Source organism: Vombatus ursinus, unplaced genomic scaffold, assembly GCF_900497805.2.
Source record: "Vombatus ursinus unplaced genomic scaffold, bare-nosed wombat genome assembly UNPS02014779.1, whole genome shotgun sequence".
Lineage (NCBI taxonomy): Eukaryota > Metazoa > Chordata > Mammalia > Diprotodontia > Vombatidae > Vombatus > Vombatus ursinus.
Genome location: NW_020954557.1, coordinates 44,692,052 through 44,710,504, shown reverse-complemented (window position 1 = coordinate 44,710,504; position 18,453 = coordinate 44,692,052). Strand labels below are relative to the sequence as shown.

Below are 18,453 nucleotides of genomic sequence, written 5' to 3'. Positions count from 1 at the left end.
CCTCTCTATTCTGCTGTTAGCTGGAGCACCTAAAGCTCTGACCACCATCACAGTAGCTGTGTAGTTATGCACCTTTTAGCCTTTGCAGTGGCTCCCACTATCCTTTAGTGGTCTTTCAAATAGCAGGATTCTTTAGTGGTTATTTGGAATATCCTGTGGTTCTGCAGAAATTGGTGCAGAGTTTAGGGAGAGAGACTTGCAGATGAAGTCATATTAGTTAGCACCTCCTTCCATGCAGGTAAGAACTCTTAGTGTGAGTAATTGGTCCTTAGTCATGGAGGAAACAATTGTAGCAGTAGTAGATCATTTACAGCAAAGAACATGACTTTTCTTATCCCAACTTTCTTTGTGCTGTAAGTTGGGGCAGGATTTTCCTTCCCTATTCTTCAGAGAATTCTCATGTACTCACAAAATTATAACTTTGAAGGGTTCTGAAGCAATTAAGTGCCTTCCAGTGGGGGGAAGGGGAACTAAATCATTTGGAAAATGGGGAAATAAAAATATATCAAAAGCTGAAACCCTCATTCAGTAAGGTATTTATTGAACTCTCACAGGGGGCTTGATACTATATAATTCTGCCAAATACTTATTGTGCAAAATATGGATAAGTAAGGATACTAGATGCTTCCGCACAGTTACAGAAAACTGATAGGCAAGAATAAAATTATGTCCCAGAAACCAGATATGGATTTTTTTTAAATCACCCAATAAAGCAAACAGCATTTTTCAGTGATGTCAAAGACTGTTGTTAGAAGATGGAAGTCCACAATCTTCACACAATTTCCATCAAACCCAATTTAATGTTTTGTCCAGATTAAGGAATATGAGGTTGACCTAGTTCTCTAACTTTATCATACAAATTAAACCCTTGATTTCCAACGTTACGGCAACCCTAGAATTCTGACCAGTGGTGAAAATGGGAGAGAGACATTGCCTAAGAGGGCATTTCTGGGACCAGTAGGGTACAATAATGTGTATTGTTTAGTTGCATATAGAGAATTTCCATAATCCTTCAAATTAAAAAATTCTATTTCATAATCGATGCTAACAGTATCATATACTCACTTAAACAGCAAGGTACAAAATTTATACCACTATTAAAACTCATGTGAACCATTAAAATATTATACTTATGGTTTTTGGCAACAAACTAGTGCAAAGCAAATGTTATTGCATTTTTTCTGCCACAATCATATTTATTAAATAAAAGAAACATCTCCAACTGTCTCAGCATACCTTTAAATAAAAATTTAATGTTTTAGGTTGACATGACAACTGAAGAGATAGATTTTCTTGTTCATCAGGAAATAATCCGTCACAACGCCTATCCTTCACCTCTAGGCTATGGAGGGTTTCCAAAATCCGTTTGTACCTCTGTAAACAACGTGCTGTGTCATGGTATTCCTGACAGGTATTCATTTCTTAATAACACATTGTTCCCCTGCTCACTAAAACCTGAAACCGAGATCTGCAGCCCATGTTGAAAGACACTGGTTTAATTGAAACCCACCTGCAAGCTTCCGTAGTTCCATGTGGTAAAGCACTGATTATGAAGTCGTATTGCTTCTAATTTGACAGAACACTTCTAAACCACAGCTTAAGGTCTCTTGAAGAAGCATGTAGTTTTAAGAAGGCGGGGGAGGGGATGGTGGATTTGTACATTAGCTATTTCTTTAAATCATTTTAGGTTTTAATGATAATAATGATAAGATCTGAACTATGCAAATATTGGCTGTCATCCCTTGTTTTGGCTGCATGCAAAGAAATACCAGGCCACCAATAAGTAGGGTCTTTTGATGAGCAGTGGAAGGTTTTCACACAATGACAATAAGTTTGAATTAGATGTTTCTTGTAAAAATCCATGTGATTATACTTGTTCTTTTTAAGTAGTAAAAGCTGAAGATTAGATATAGTTATTCCATTTACTCCCTCCTCCACTCCAAATTATCTTTGTGTCTCATTGGTTTTTGTGATGGTAGTCATTAGGTGTTTATTTTTATACTTCTTTTATTGAGGCCTGTCTATCACCATTATTTTTTTTTCTGTTTACGTTTCAGTCGACCTCTTCAGGATGGAGATATTATCAACATTGATGTCACGGTGAGTAAATCATATAAAAAATAGTCTTTGATCAACTTCAGAATTGCTGGTAGCAACAGGAAGAAGAGTAGATTGAAAATGTGGAATGCACAGATGGACGTGGTGTTTACTTCTAAACCCAGGAGCAAGCAGCTGGTTTCCTTTTTTGTTTTTAACTCTGTGTTTATTCCAACGAGACCCAGGCCTGACTTGAATTTAGGGCTGGAATCAGATGCACTGAGATCAATGTTGGCCTAAGTGAAATGTCAACCCAATCCTGCTATGTGTCATGTTTTTGAGAAGGTGTAATTGTTATTGATCCACTGTGTAGTTAATGCAGAGCGCCGCAGTACTGGGCAGCTGCTGAAGATAGATATGTATGAGATGAGCTAACATGAAGAAAGCCAGCATTTTTCCTTCACTCTGCCAAGATTGATCTTCCTCTTCCTGCTGATTTTGAGTGGGGCCTGTCATTATCTTACTCTGTCATTAGAGGCTACATTGGCCTGTGTATGTCAGTCTATTTGGACAGCAACTCTTGTGCTAGCAGTGTTCCCTACATTTATTAAAATCTCCGAAGGTAGTGTTGTGTTCCATTTTTGGTATAAAGAGCCTTAGACTCTGTCTAAGCTCACAAGCAGAGAGCAGTTATCCCCATGAACTTAAGTTTTCACCAGATGGTTAATAGTGGTACTTTTAAATAACAAGGCAAAATCATCCAACATAGGAACTCCAATTATAGAAATACAAAGCTTTTATCATTCTCTTAGCCTTTCGCTATTCTCAGAGTTGGATTTATTTATCTGTGCTGTAGCAGTTCACTTTGCTCAAAAGGTGATTCGTTTTGAAGGAATCTTCAGCTTTTTTGTTGCCTTAAGTGTATAATATACATTAGAGTCTTCATAGATCATAAACATCAGTTGGTAATTATTTGAGGAAGCTAGCACATGCATTTTCATTTTATGAGGAAATATTATGAATATAGTTATATTCTGTCCATCCACACAAAACCATTTGAAAGGGGGGAGAGTTAGTTAATTCAGGCATACAACTGGTACCTTACTCTTTGTTTGACTGAATTAAATCAGTTGTTTTGAAAATAGCCAGTTGTTTGAATTAAGTTAGCCTCCCTCCCCTCTCAGGAATATCACTTGGTGTGTAGGCATAGCCAGTAAGTCTTTTGTAGTAGATATCTTAGTTTTGGAATTGATGCTATTTTTCATTATTTTACTCATTCTGAGTTTGAGCCTCTTTCAAAGTCTTTGTATCCTGTTTATAATACTTGAAGATCCTGTTTCTTCCCAATTCAGAGCTGTTTTTTTTTTAAAGGTATTTTGTAAATTATACTTTAAATAAAACCTTTTTCCTAGCGGGCTCTTTCTTCAGCCCTGATAGATTTGCAATTATTAATTTGTTTAATCACGCCAGATAAATCTTGACTATATTGAGTAATGTCATCCTTGGTGTCTCTTCTTTGGACAGAGAAAGAGTGTTCTCTTTTTTGGATGTTTACTCAGAATTTTTAGCACTTCTGACATCTAGTTGTCTTCAGGTTCACAAAACTCATTTAACAAAGTTAGTACTTTCAAGTGTCCAAGAATCTAGAGAAGTCTGATAATTGTTTGGAGGGCTACATTCTCTGATTCTATACATTTTTCATTGGAAATAAACTTATGATTTGTGTCTAAGAAGAAAACAGGTTTTCCTCACTTCTTTTAAATGAACTTTTAAAATTGAAAAAAATACAAATTCAGAGCAAAAAACTATGGTATTTTGTATATGGAAGCTATGATTAGAGACTTAGTATAGTCATTGTAGAGTCTAAAATATTGTTATTACATTTACATGTTGACTCCTTAAAATGATCCTCCAGAGAAAAAATATTTTACACTAAATGAAAATTATCTAATTATTTTAAAAATGTTTTGTTGCATCTGTTACTACATGCTGTAATGTACTTTAGTAGAATCTTTGTAAAATTTCCCATATTCTTGGAAGCCATTTCATTTAGCTCATCTAATCTTTATGTTGTCAAAAAATGAATTATAAAATAATAATTATTCACTTTTCCATAGCACTTTTGGTTTATAAAGTCTTTTCACTTTAATGACCCTGTGACAAGGGAAATATATTTTATAAATGAGAAAACTGAGGTCCAGAGAAGTTTAATGACTTGCTCAAGGTCACTCAGCTTATGAGCATCAGAGCTAAGCCATGAATCTAGGTCCTCTGCTTCTAAGTTCTTTGTTTATTGTGCTATATCAGAGTATCCTCTTTGTCAAATTATATGATGGATATGAAAATACTTTGAAAAGTATAAAGTAATAATATATAGATGCAGTGTGGAGTAGAGCATTAAATTAGCAGTTGGGGACCTGAGTTCTCTTCTGGTTCTGCCACTATTTGCTGTGTTATATAATCTAAACCTCAATTTCCCAATCTGTAAAATAGGATCATAATCGTTTACTGCATCACTAGACATTTGAAGATACCCTGTTGAGTACTGTGAGAAACTATATACACTTGAAGTCTTATTATCAATGCAGACTTCACATAACTAGAAAGGTCAAGCTCATGGAACTAACACATTCCTCATTTTACTTTTGCAAAGAGACACATGACACATAGTTAATATCAAGAATTTATTCCAAAGTACAGCCTCCAGATATGTGAAATGGCAAAAAGAGTCAGCCACTCTACTCTCCATACCAACAGTAATAGACAATGATCCCTGATGTTCAAAATGATAGTGAACCTGAACTCACAAGGTCTTTCTTTGCCTTCTTAATCACTAAAAGACAGTTAAATTATGTTCAGCATCATTTTAGTTTTGAGTACATTTTACTGTATTCAGATGTTTAGCTTTATTGTTCAGCAGCACTATTCTTATTTCCATATGTTCCAATATTTCCAGCTCACATAAGTAATTGGATATGTGACCTTAGACTCTAATTTTCACACCTGTAACAAGGAGACAGTAAACTTGATAATCACATGCAGCCCTAAGGTTCTGTGATTCTATAACTCTCTGTTTTCCAGATTATTTAGCTAACCAGAAAACATCACTCCCTAAATTTTCTAGATAAACAATAGTCTGCTGTAATGTAACTTTCAAATATTCCCAATTCTACTGGGAATGAAATGCTGGCATTAAATTCCCCTGTTGTGTGTTAGGGCATGGACACATTTCCCTCATTTTTTCTGGTAGTAATATCTTCACTTCTAAAATGCAGAATTGATAAATACATAGGAATACATGGGATATTCTAACTATATTAAAGAAATTATTTCCAATATATTGAATGTGTCTTAGTTTTATAGTCCTCTGTGTGCCAACCCTAGGTCAAATTCTTTGCCCATTAATGGTGAACAACTTTACAATGTGGTGTTTGATGATGAGGTTATTATACCCACTAGACCTTGTTGTACGCAAAGATAAATCTGTGAGCCAAAATGTTCAAATGGCATTACTAATCACAGTGCCAAAGTAGTGGCACATTATTAGTCCTCTGTTTATTTTAAGCTCTGCAGTTTTACTACATAACTGCATTTTTTTAAATCTTTGAATGAGGTGCAGTATTTTCATCCCATGTTTTACAAACAAATTTCACGTAATACTGTTTGGAGTTGGGGAAAGGGGAAGTTGGGGATACACAAATCTATGAAAATAGATACATAATTCATTCAAAATATACACTTTATTGAGAAAGTGAATTTGACAACTAGAAAACATCTTGACATTTTTACCTGTAGGTCTATTACAATGGCTACCACGGAGATACTTCCGAAACATTTTTGGTGGGCAATGTGGATAAATATGGTAAAAAGTTAGTGGAGGTTGCCAGGAGATGTAGAGATGAAGCAATTGCAGCTTGCAGAGCAGGGGCTCCCTTCTCTGTAATTGGAAACACAATCAGGTAAGCTTTATACTGACAAGTAAAGGGAGGGTTGGCAAGTAGGACAAAGGTTATTGGTGGTTTGGTATAAAACTGATGACATGTTTTATGATTCAGAACCATCATTTCAGTCTGATATCACTATGTGAACTGCCAGGCTGTAATGTTGTTCCCTGGGTAAGAAAAGGTTTTTAAAAAGTGACTTACACTGAGGTCAGCAAAGACACCTATGGAAACAGAATGTGTCTACAAAGCTCCCTTGGTTTTTACTGAGCAGGTTCATTCTAGTTTTGTAGGTTCCCTTTTACATAAAACTGCAAAAGTTACTAAATAAATTTCACTAAGAAAACAATAGATGTCCCAACACTCTGAGGAGGGTGAGGAAGCAGAAAGAAAGGTTCACTTTTAAGAAGGCTCTAACCAAAAGATGTCTCCTTACTGCAAAGACAACTAGGTATTCACCCCAGAGTTTTTTACCTTTCAAAACTGAGATTAAGCAAATAATCAGAAAGGAAGACTCCTTGTCCTTTTTTTGGACAGACCCATTTTTTATTGTGAGTCATTGTTTGTTTACACATAATACTCTGGAGAGGTATGATCCATTAGGCTTGTTTTTGTGTGTATGTGCGTTTGTCTTTTCTGAATTCAAGCTGCTTCTATTACCCATTTTTAGATTTTTTTTGATAAATGTTGCAAAATAGGGCACATGCAGTTGTTTTTCATTAAAAGACATCACATTTCACTGAAGATGGTCACATTGGTATTCTCTAAAAGTGTTTTTCTCATTAATATAAACTATTGAATATATTCTGTTTGCCTAAAACATGAAAGGCTTAGTCACCTTGGAAAGATGCTGTCTTTTTTTCTTTGTGAGCCTTCAAATACTTAAGAAAAAAGTGGTAAGATATCAGTTATATGTATTTATAGATTTTAAAATATTGTAACAGAGTCTACATCAAACTTTAGTAAAATCTCTTTGGGTTATATCTGAGAAGCTTTTATTGAAGACTTTGAACAAAATTGTGTTTTTGACAGTTTTAAATTATAGGCTAACTAGCCTGGGAAAAAAAGGATAGTGTCTTTCTGTTCTTGCCTAGGAAATGTTGAATCAGACCCCTACTGGGAAAAGAAATTTAATGCATATCTCACTATCTTACTGTCCATGAATATAATAGAAATGAATTCAAAATGCAGTTTTATTTTTGCAAATGGGATGAGTCGATAGATGCACCTCATATTTGTGAACACCTAGGGTTCAACAAATTTGCTGGTGGTACTCTTGCATTTTAACCAAATTTATTCTTCAGTAGAAGGGGGCATAGAACACTAGATTCTTATTCAGGCATTCTATCGAGCTCTGCATTCATGGCTGTGTCTAAAGGGCATGTCAGCCTTTGATTCTCTCTGAGAGGTAATTATCCTTTTCCTGTCACGGAACAACAAATGATAGCTAACTACAGAGGCACATTTGCAGTAGTCACATTCATCAACTGCAGAAAAAAAAATTCAATTTAATTGTGCAACACAGCTGCACATAGGCTTTTTGAGCATTTCTGTTGTTCTCCCTGTCTTGCTATTCCTCCCTCCAGATCTATTTTTTAAACTTTTTTTCTGGTTATTTTTTCCCCCTTTTTGTCTCTTCTTCCATTTTTACTCTCTGTACTTTCTTGTTAAAGTAATTTTCCTTTGTGGCTCTCATTCTTTTTTCCCCATTGAAGGCTATGAATGTAGAAAATTATCACAATTACTCATATAATTGAGCCTCTTTGTAGCAAGTGCAACTCCGGTAGCCTTTCTCCATCATGAAAATGGTTTCATTATAGGGTTTTTCATATTCTCTGACACCATCTACACAGAGGAACAGGCGTGCAGATGAGATGTACTAGGAACAGGGTAGATCAGTAAGGTCACAGTAGGAATAATTAGCTCTGCTATGGAAAGAGCATCTAGGCCTTTTACTGCTACATAAATGTACTGTCCGTGGCTTTTAGTCACAAAAAAACTTACTAACAAATGGAGCTCCCGCCTACTACTTTGAAAAAAAGATTTGTATCAACACTACAATTTTCCATCATTAAGACTAATAACACAGAGCCTAGTATACATCAAGGGGAATAAAAAGAAAAATCTCACATTCAAGTGGCGGCTGGGTGCTGACCTTTGTTCCCTTTTTTTGTGTACGACTTAACTCTTTACAAAAAGAGCCACACGCCACACCAACATGCAGGTGAACTCCAGCTAGCACTGGCAAAGCATGGCATTGAATTGGAAAATCTGATAAATCTCCATGCAGGATAATGCATTTCATTACATATTCACTACATTAATTCTAGCTATATAAAAAAAAAAAGGAAGAGTAGAATTGAAAGTGACATTGGATTTTTAGCTATCTGGATGCAAAGGTCAGTTTTCTTAGACTATGAATTTGCATGCCCAGGCTTCTTTGGAAACCACATCAAGCCTTGCAACTACTTTTACAAAACTGTATGAAAAATAATAGAGGATGAACTTTTTACTTTTACCCTAGTACACTTTTATTATTTAAATGCACTATATGTACCGTTTGGGGAAGAAATTGAAAAATTATTCTGATAAATACTTGCCTTGGTTTGTTGAAATATAATGTTTTTGGATAGTTATTATTTTGCCTTTTCATATGCAAGCAAAATCTTAAGAATAGCAATACACCTAGAAAAAGACATTATCCATAGCCAAAAAAAGAACTTGGAACCATTACAATCCGAAGGTTTACAAACCTTTCAACTTGGGCTCATTGTTTGCTAAAAGACATTCATCATCTTTAGCATACCCTTCCCCCTCAACAACTGATCTTAGCCCACACATACCATGAGTTCCCTGTAGAAAATGAATTTGAGGATTTTTATTAATAACTATATTATATACTATACATGGAGGACTTCGGCACTAGGATAGGCTTTGGAATTCTGTAGGAAATGCAGGATAATAACTTGCTAGTGTTATTGTATAAAACAAGAAAATGTTGACAAATGTACCTTTGTTAGGGACACTAATGGTACTAACTCATGACACCCAACCTCTTGCTTAAAGATGTTGTTAAGTTATCATTTGTAGATAGATTTGTACCTATAAAAATGTTGTAAAGATACAGGTTTGTGCATTCCAAATATTTTACAGTTCAGTAAAAATAATTCATACTCATAGGTGTAAATTCCATGATCAAAGTCTCAATAAATGGTTTTTAAATGTTTAACTCATAAGTATATGTTTTGATATTAATTTAGAACAATATAAAGCAGATTTTTAAAAATAATCTGTTTCTATGAGATTATGCACATTTAAACAATAACTGGCTCAGGCAAAATAAGTCATTTTAATGTCATCTGTGATAGATTTTCCTTGACAGCTACTGTAAATTACAATTACACTGCTTCTCTCTGCACTTGAAAGTAAGCATTGCAATAAATTATCTTTTATTTCAATCCATCATGTCTGCTTTTCAGAAACAGAAAACCTCAAATAAAAGTTCAGCAGTATTGTAAGAAAAATACAATAATTTGTGTTCCAGTTTGAAACAAAAAACGTACCTTTCTTTCAAAAAACAGTTGTTGGTTTTCAAAAATATTACTAATTATACTTAAACATTACTTGTTATTAAAGAGTCCCCTGGACTTGTACATTCCTTCGGTCAAAAATAAATACTTAATATAAAAATATCTTAAATATTTCAGGTGGGATTCTGTAACTTACCAAATCAGGTACCGTCAACCACTTCAAAGACATTTTTAAATGAAAAACCATGATCAGTATAAGGGTTAGTATTGTCTACTAGCTTACAAAAATTCATTAAATCTGTAGTCATATGCATTCTTTTTTTTTTCTTTAAAGAGTATAGCCATACATTTATTATTCCTTCATCCATTTGGAGAATGAATAAGCCCAACCTTCCTTCTCAAACCCCTCCCCCTCAACCAGGAAACAACCATTTTAGTTGAGTATGAGCTTCTTTTCAAAGAGAATTAAACTAAAGAAAATTATCATAAGATGAAATTCTCTAAGTGAAACATTTGAAGCTGGAAACTGCCTTTAAAAATATGACACAAGATTTATTTGATTTAAAATAAATTTAAAGAATAAGATGCATAAAATCTTCTTATATCTTCTTCTTTCTTCTATCCCTACCCTTGCCCCTGAAAAGCCTATGTGAAGAACTTCAAATTATGAATGTGCTCAGAATATTTGCAAGTAAAAATTATACTTCCAAGTATATATATATAATACCTTCCCCTCCCCATTTTATTTTTTTTGCACTTAACAGTATTTTATTTTTTCCAATTACATGTAAAGATAGTTTTCAACATTCATTTTTGTAAGATTTTGAGTTCCAAATTTTTCTCCCTTCCCTCTGCCCTCCCCAAGGCAGCAAGCAATCTTATAGAAGTTATACGTGTACAATCATGTTAAACATTTCCACATTAGTTCCCGTTTTCTTTTAAGTCAGAGAAAATAACTATACAAAAGCTAGCACTGACAGCTTAAATTCAGAAAAGGCAGATATCCATCGGCAGTGTAATAGATGTGATACTCCACTGTCCAGGGCAAGAGAAGCATCCTTGCATTGAAATAGATCCTGGTACTGCCACTTCTGGTACCACAAAGGAACTGCATCAAATTCTCACATCTCAGTGTTGTTGGCACTACCATCTTCATTCTGAATGAACTAGTAAGGAGTACACTCACACATTGGACCTTTCCTTGCCAAACAGGGTTATACAATTTGTTTTAGTGCTAATATGAATGAGATTCTCCATTGATAACCCCTATATTGTCTGTGCATGTGAAGTTTCCAAATGACAAAAAAAGGCAAATAGCCATGTGATCTATTAGTAAGTATCCCCAGATTGTTGTAGGTAGTCAGTTTAAATGCTCATCATGAGGTATTTTTTTCCTCTTTGCCCCCAGTAACTGAATATAAATACTAAATCCCAATCCCAAATGAAAATTCACAGAAGCAAGGACTCAGAAGTATAAGCTTTACCGCCCCCCCCCCCAATTATCAGTCACTGGGGATGATGTAGAGTAGATGGTATTCAATAAAGGAGCCAACCATACTTTTTTCTGTTCTTTCTTTTTCCTTTCATCTTTGTATTCCTTTGACCTCAGGCATCCATAATGCATACATTCTATGGTATTGCTAGAACTAGACATTCTAGTAGAATCAAGCAAATCAATTGTTATAGGAAGATAAACTCAGAATGGTTCTGGCCAACTAGGTACTCCCAGAATGTCTTATGAACAGTAGTGGAGAGCTCAAAGACTATTTCACAATGGACATACTGCTTCTTTTCTTCTTTAGAAATGAACATACTGGTTTGACTCAGTTTTTTCTTTTTTTTCTTTGCAATACATTCTTAAAATTTGGAAGTGATGCATGGCAAGCATTTAAGGCCCTGACCGTCAGGTTTTGTTGTTGTTGTGTTTAGGGGCAGGGAGGTGGGAAAGGTGGTGGAGAAGAAATACCATAATTCAACAGACGTTTATTAAGCCTTTCATGTGTGCCAGACCTTTTGCTAGGTCATGGGAATACAAAGGCCAAAATAAAAACAAACCAAAACAGAAAAAAAGTTCCTGTTTTTAGTGAGTTTACATCGTTACTGGAAGAAAACAGTAGATAACTACATAGAAAATGAATGCCAAAAAATACAAAATAATGTCAGGCTGTGCGAGGGAGGGAACATCCCTTCTGATATGGCTTACTAGGAAATACATACCTGGGCTTTAGATAGAACCACTCATATTTCTATAGTGCTTTAATTTAAGGTTTTGGAGAACTTTGCTCACAACCACCATGTGAGGTGGGTAGTGCCAGTATTATTATCCACATTTTACAGATGAGGAAACTGTAACTTACAGAAGTTGAGTGATTGGCTCATGATCACATAGCTAATAAATATCTGAGATCAGATACAGATCCAGGTTTCTTGACTCCAAGCCCTGCACATTATCCCCTAAAACCTCTCTCAGTAGACCATGATATATACCATGATGTAGTGGGGAAAGCCCTGATCTTGGAATCAGGAGAGTTGAACTGGAGCCCCAGGTCAACATCTTCAGGGCTTTGTTGGACAGCTAGATGGCGCAGTAGTACATGGAGTGCCAAGCCTGGCATCAGGAAGACTCATCTTCCTGAGTTCAAATGTGGCCTCAGACACTTAAGAGCTGTGTGACCCTGGGCAAGTCACTTAACCCTGTTTGCTTCAGTTTCCTCGTCTGTTAAATGAGCTGGAGAAGGAATGGTGAACCCGTCCAGTATCTTTGCCAAGAAAATCCCAAATGAGATTGCAAAGAGTAGACATGACTGAAACAACTGAAAAACAACAAATGTTTTCCTTGACCAACAGAATACTCCTCTCAGCTTCTTTGTTTCTTTATCTGAAAAATGAATGCTTTGTCAAATGCGGTTACCCATATTGAGATGTTTTAGGAGTAGCCTGACACAAATATATTAATTCCAATAGACTGCATTTATTTTAAAATACCTGGTGCTTATATTATTTTTACAATCTCTGTTTTTCCTTCTGTATATATTTAGCAGTGACTTAATACTTTTGCAAATCCAACCTTGGAAAAAATTTTTAATTGTCCTAAGGCTTATTTGACCAAAGTATAAAATATAAAACATACAGTGAAGCTTATAAGGTTTTCATAACCCTTTGGCTCCATTTCTGTAAGCTCTGTATTACATTCTTCTTTCTGTAATCTCTTAGACTAAAATTATACCTGAATGAGAGAAAAGACCTGGTAGAGTTGAGCCTCTAGTAAAATAGACACAGTGACTTCAGAATAGATGATTGCTTTGGGTCCAACTCAGTGTCTTAAAGAAAAGTCAGATGAAGGCTGAAAATGTTTTGAGACAGTGATTTTGCCCAAAATGTTGAAGATTCTAGCTCCAAAGCATTGTTTGCATGTTAAGCCAATGCCAAGGATCCATTTGAAACTTTGATTTGGGTCTTTGTCCCATGGCACTAGTAAGGACTGTAATTGTAGTGCCTCTAAATCCTTTGGACCATGATTCATGCAGGGTAAATTTTCTGAATGTGCCACAAAGCCCTTCATCAGTATGAAAATATAAGTAGTTAATGGGAGGTGTATAAGTACTTATCTTTCGAGTACTCACAGAAATAAGTGTGTCCATTTGATTTTGAAAACATGGCTTTTCACCCTTTCAGACAAAGTTTTTTTTTTGTTTGAATGCTAATCGTATACTTAGTCTAAAAAAAATGCAGTCTAAAGCATGTACATGTGTATTAGCTACTTAGCTTCAATGAATAGTACTGTTTAGCTTATATATTGCAGTGATTAAGCATTTTCTATTAACTTTGTAAATGTTACAGGACTAGTGTAGAGTTCCCAAATGATCACATGCTTTGGATATGTTTATAAGAACACTGACAAAAAAAGATTTGACTAGATATGACCTGCCTCTTTACAAAATATGTAGTTCTTTGGAAGAGACTAGAATGAAAAGAATCAGGTAGGTGAAGAGTCAAAACATTTTCTAATATATATTTCTTGTCTATTTGTTTTCTTCAAACCAGCAGTGACTTATGTAGTCTTCTAGTGAATCTCAGACAAAAGAAATGTAGATTTTTGTGTTCTGAATTCTATCTGCATAACCAGTGTATGCACTCAATATCTAGATATATTATAAATGCTCAGAAGTTAAAACAAGCCTCATTTAAAGCTATGCTGAATTAAATAGGGGGCAACAATAGTGCCTATGGGTTTTATATGTTTACATGTGTGTGTTTCTACTTTCCAAAAAAGGTAGGGAGTTAAATTTATTTAAGCACACTAAAGAAACCTTAATGTTATAAACTGACTAATGAATATGGTTACTTTTTTTATACTTCAGAAGACTGTTTCTAAGTGGCCATGCTTGACAAGAGTCTGCATTGAAATGATTGCCCACTACATCTGTAAAAATAATACATCTCATGTTTGGTTACTTTTAAAGCCGAATAACCTGTGAAAATGGGTTGCAAGTCTGTCCTCACTTTGTTGGGCATGGAATAGGATCCTACTTTCATGGACATCCAGAAATTTGGCATCATGGTAAGCAAATTAACATAGGGGAAATTTAGCGGAATAGAAGCTATGCCCCCACAGACGAACCTCTTTAACATCTTTTAGCATGGAAAAAAAAAAGACCAAAAAATACCACCAAAAACCAAAACTGCACACCCATAAAACCCCACTTACTCTTAACCATCACATTATGTTACTGGACTAGTGCCCTGCAGTTTTCCAATCTTAAAATAAGGTTTCTTTTTTGCTTTATGTCTTCTCCTGAAAGGTACTTGGCTGGAAGGTAGAGAGGGATATTTTTTCTCGAAAAAAGTTACCCATGATAAAAACAAAACTCTACTGCATCAATGTCCCAGCATGCTCATATGACTGTTTTCTGTTTTTCTTTTTCTGCCCCCTTTTCAAACTGCTGACTGTTGTGGTTAAACTTCATTACATCCTACACAGCGCTGACAGCTGATGTATTTAGCAGCATGTACCTACCTCTTTAGTGAGTTCTAGGTTGTAACCCACCTCCCTACTCCTCCCTCCCTCATGTTCCTCTATCACCCCTCTCTTCTCACTGCCAGTAGGTAGTGTGTGCCCCTCTAATGAGGCAGGGGTGAAGGGGGGGAGTGGTAAGGAGAAGTAGAGTTATGCTGAGGGTGGTGGGAGTGGGGAAAGGAAGTAGTGTTTTGTGTAAGGCTAGTGGGTGTAAAGGAGGGTGTGAGCAAAAGTAGGAGTGGGGAGTGTATGGGTGTAGTTATGAAAGAGTTCACTTTTGGTCCTGAGATTCGCCTAGAGTTTGGGGCAGGGGAGAGGATGGGGAAATCACATGTGGGCACTAAGGTAGCCTTGCCCCAGTTTTTGAAACTTGAGGGATTTCTATGTCCCCAAAAGAGCCCCACCTTAAGCCATCCAGTGTGAGCTCTCTGGTCACAAATTCTCTGGCCACAACTTCTCGATTCTCGAAAGGCAGAATTAGGGGCAGGGGAGCAGTACCTGGTGCTGTATTGTGATTTATTTTTTTTTTTAAGACAGTCTTTCAGATCAGTCTACTGGAATTAACCATCTGGAAGAAATTGTGCTGGTGTAACCGAGTAGTTCAGAACTCATACTTGCCAGGCATTGGCTTTCTTTCTCCTTAAGCGCACCCTGCAACAGTGTCCTCGCTCACATATCCAGTGTCTGAGCCTTGTAGAAGGGAGTAGGTAGCAAGGAGGCCATCGAGGTTCCTGTGGAGGTTCTGTCTGTCCCCAGACTCCACCTCCTGCTTCTGGGGAATCTCCTACATAGCTCTCTCCAACTCAGTCTTCCATGTGCCAACACCTGGAAATCATTTCTCAAGGTGACGGCCACATGGGTGATTGCCTCCTCCACCCCACCACTGATGCTGGAAACTCTGATAGACTCCCCACCCCCATTCCACCCCTTGACTGGAACAAACTTTTGGAGAGGTGTTTTCTCCCCTCCCCTTCTCTGACCACAGATTCATTCACTTTATAGCTTTCTTTGGCTAGGTGGGGAGATTGGGGAGACGACAGAGTGAGGCTACGATGCAGGCAGTACTTTCTGGCTTTCCAAGAGGGGGTGAACTTGGGACCAGAATACAAGAAGGCTTCAAGTTCACCTAGGCCAAACCATTCTCTTTCCTATAACTCAGAGGTTTCAGGTGGATTTGTCTTGGGGCGGGGTGTGGAACTGGGCCTTAGGCCTGGTAGGTATATTATATCTCCTTGGAAGGTGAGTTACTTTGAAAGATTATTTTTCTCTATGTTTCACCAGATTTTCACTCTTCTAAATTTAAATTCCCCTCCCCCAAAAAAATTATTTTTAAAAAACTCACACATGCAATGTAGCTTTTTGAGTAAGTGGCCCAAACTCCTAATTATGTTTCTCCTTCTCTCACTCTTCCCTACCCCTCCCCATGCTTTTCTTTTGTAGCTAACGACAGTGATTTGTTGATGGAAGAGGGGATGGCATTTACTATAGGTTAGTTTCCCGAGTGCTTGAAGTCCCAGACCTCGCTCTTCCCGGGTTTTCTTCTGCACGTCTTGTAAGCGTCTGTCTGTCTGTCTGGCTCCATCTCCGTTGAGCCTTGAGGCTACAAACTTGGGCTGGAGCAAAGCCACTCATCTGCCTAATGAGAAAACTTTCTTCCATAGTAAATCTTATTAAATCTAATTGCTGGAGACCCATCTTCCTAATTCAGACATTTCTCCAGCCCGTTTTGGAAACGGCAGCCGTCCAATATCTAATTCCCTTTTCAGTGTAGTGTTACGAGTTTGAGGTGTTTGTAACCCTCGTTTTTCCTTAACACTTGGATGGTTTGCATCTGCTCTCTGGTTTTTTCTCCAGATCTTCAAACGTCCTGTGCCAATTTGCTTTCTGCTTGTTTAATAACTGCTAGATCCCCCATCCAGATCTCTCACCCATACACAGCTATGGAAAAGTACTGTTTTTTCCCCCTAAGTGTGACTTAATGGCAAAGCAATTAGAGGAAAATAAGAAAATTGTTATTTTGCTGATTAATGAACATTTTGAGCATGTTTTAAAAATTCAAATATTTTTAAACTGTTTGATGTGTATAAGAGGGGCCTGCGTTTTGGTGGTGATTATCCACAGGGTCTTAATTAAAGCTTGATTAAAATGCCCTCTAAAAAATGAGACGGGTAACTTCATACATGTTTAAATGCCTTAATGTTTCTTCTTCCCACTGTTTAGTTGGTAGTTTAATGTGAAAGCAAAACTTCAATTAAAGAAACCTTACAGAATGACAACAGGAGACAGTGGGGAAGTACTTGGAAGATAAACCTTTTTATAAATCTTTTGATAATGAGCCCAAACAGTGTTTGACAAAGATCAGATGAGGTCACTGAAGTAAATATTTTTCCCATTACAGAGCCAATCATCGTGGAGGGATCCCCCGAGTTTAAGGTGCTGGAGGATAAATGGACTGTAGTCTCTACAGATAATAAAAGGTGTTTAGTTCGATCCTTTTACTTCTTTGTTTTATTTCAAGTTCAACAGCTCTCAGCCAGAATTCTGGGGTAAGGTCTCAATACTGCTAACCTACATAGTTTCTCCTAATTGTTAAATGTGTATTTCAGATCAGCGCAGTTTGAACATACCATCGTAATTACATCTGGAGGGGCCGAAATCCTGACCAAACTGCTTGAAGAACTTTAAGAGCTGCATCCAGGAGTTCTTGGGGATAGCGATCCTTTAGGGTTTGCTAGTTTGAGAAAGGTTTAAAAACTCATTTGGAGAGTTTTTAGAAGACACGGTGAAGGCAGATCCAGGAGAAAAAGCAGCCTGGTACCTAGGGTCTTCTGAAAATTAATTTGATTATTGGGTGAGGGATTATAGTCGAAAGTTTTGAAGACCACTCCTCGGAGGTTTGAGGAGTGTCAGGTTCCACGGAACTTGCCTTCCCCCTTCCTAATTCGGGATAAGAAGGAATCAGGCTGACACTTTCCTGTCTGAAGTCTCAAATTCCATTGGAAAGAAACGGAACTGGCGAAGCCCTGGTTAGGAGAGGACTCCCCGAAGGAGCATAATTCTACTTCTTTGTAATTAACCAAGCATTTCCTCGAATTGAATCTGCACAAGTAAAAGGTTTTGTGTTTTAAACCAGTTGTCGGTGGTGTCAATACAATGTTTCTCCTATAGTTTGGGGTAAAGTGGAAGTGTTTGAACTTTTTTTTTTAAACACATACTTGAGTGCACACAATAAGAAAAAAAATTACTTCTAGTTGTGGCTTTTCTTTGCTAAGAGAATTTTTTAAAAAGAAAAATCCCTTTGTATTTGTACATAAGAAAGTGACAGAATGCTACCACTATTCCTATTGCCAGTGCCATCCAGTATATCAGTCGGCTTTGTGCGGAGGTAGGTTATGGTTCATTGCGGGGTTGTTTATTTTTGTCAGCCAGATTTTGAATGGAAAAAATAACTCCTGGTAAATGGAGGAGTTTGTTCCAAACAATCCCCTTGTCTGTGGGGATTAAGTCTGACTATTTTAGTAGGACTTCTAAAATGCAGGAACTTGTCTCGCCTACCTCTCAGTACTTCTTCCTCTCCCCAGTCCCCTTAAAGAAGGATCTACAAGAACACCCAGAGTAGCCCTGAGGAGCCGAAGTCCACCCACACCAAAACGGCAGAGTTTTGAATTCAAAATTCAAATAGGACTTGTAGTCCCTTGGAACAAAAACTTGGCCAAAAAACCTATCCCGAGCTCTCCAAGCCAAACACGTGCGATTTGGAACGGTGCAGTGCCTCCTTTTACATACACGTGTATTTTTGGTCCATAAAATCACGAACTAGACCCTCCATTCCCCCGACTAAGGGTTACCCCTTACTATGTCAGTCTCTTCTGAGTGATGAAATGATTTCTGACCGGCGGGGTTAACGGGTTTCTGGCAGGGTGGAGGG

The 18,453-nt window shown here is 36.9% G+C and overlaps 1 protein-coding gene across 6 annotated transcripts in view; it reads left to right on the top strand.

Moving 5' to 3' along the window:
* Positions 1-17,648, top strand: part of METAP1D (methionyl aminopeptidase type 1D, mitochondrial) — an 87,611-nt gene extending 69,963 nt beyond the window's left edge. For 3 of the 6 annotated variants that reach the window (XM_027865694.1, XM_027865691.1, XM_027865693.1), the window contains 7 exons: positions 1,263-1,411; positions 2,058-2,100; positions 5,833-5,996; positions 13,972-14,069; positions 15,966-16,013; positions 16,924-17,002; positions 17,132-17,648. In XM_027865694.1, coding sequence (XP_027721495.1) covers positions 1,263-1,411; positions 2,058-2,100; positions 5,833-5,996; positions 13,972-14,069; positions 15,966-16,013; positions 16,924-17,002; positions 17,132-17,210 — 660 coding nt within the window. In that variant the 3' untranslated portion in view covers positions 17,211-17,648. Of the gene's footprint in view, positions 1-1,262; positions 1,412-2,057; positions 2,101-5,832; positions 5,997-13,869; positions 13,943-13,971; positions 14,070-15,965; positions 16,014-16,923; positions 17,003-17,131 lie in introns of those variants that run through there. The other 3 variants (XM_027865692.1, XM_027865695.1, XM_027865697.1) reach the window with 3 other exon arrangements.
* The last annotated feature ends 805 nt before the right edge of the window (positions 17,649-18,453 follow it).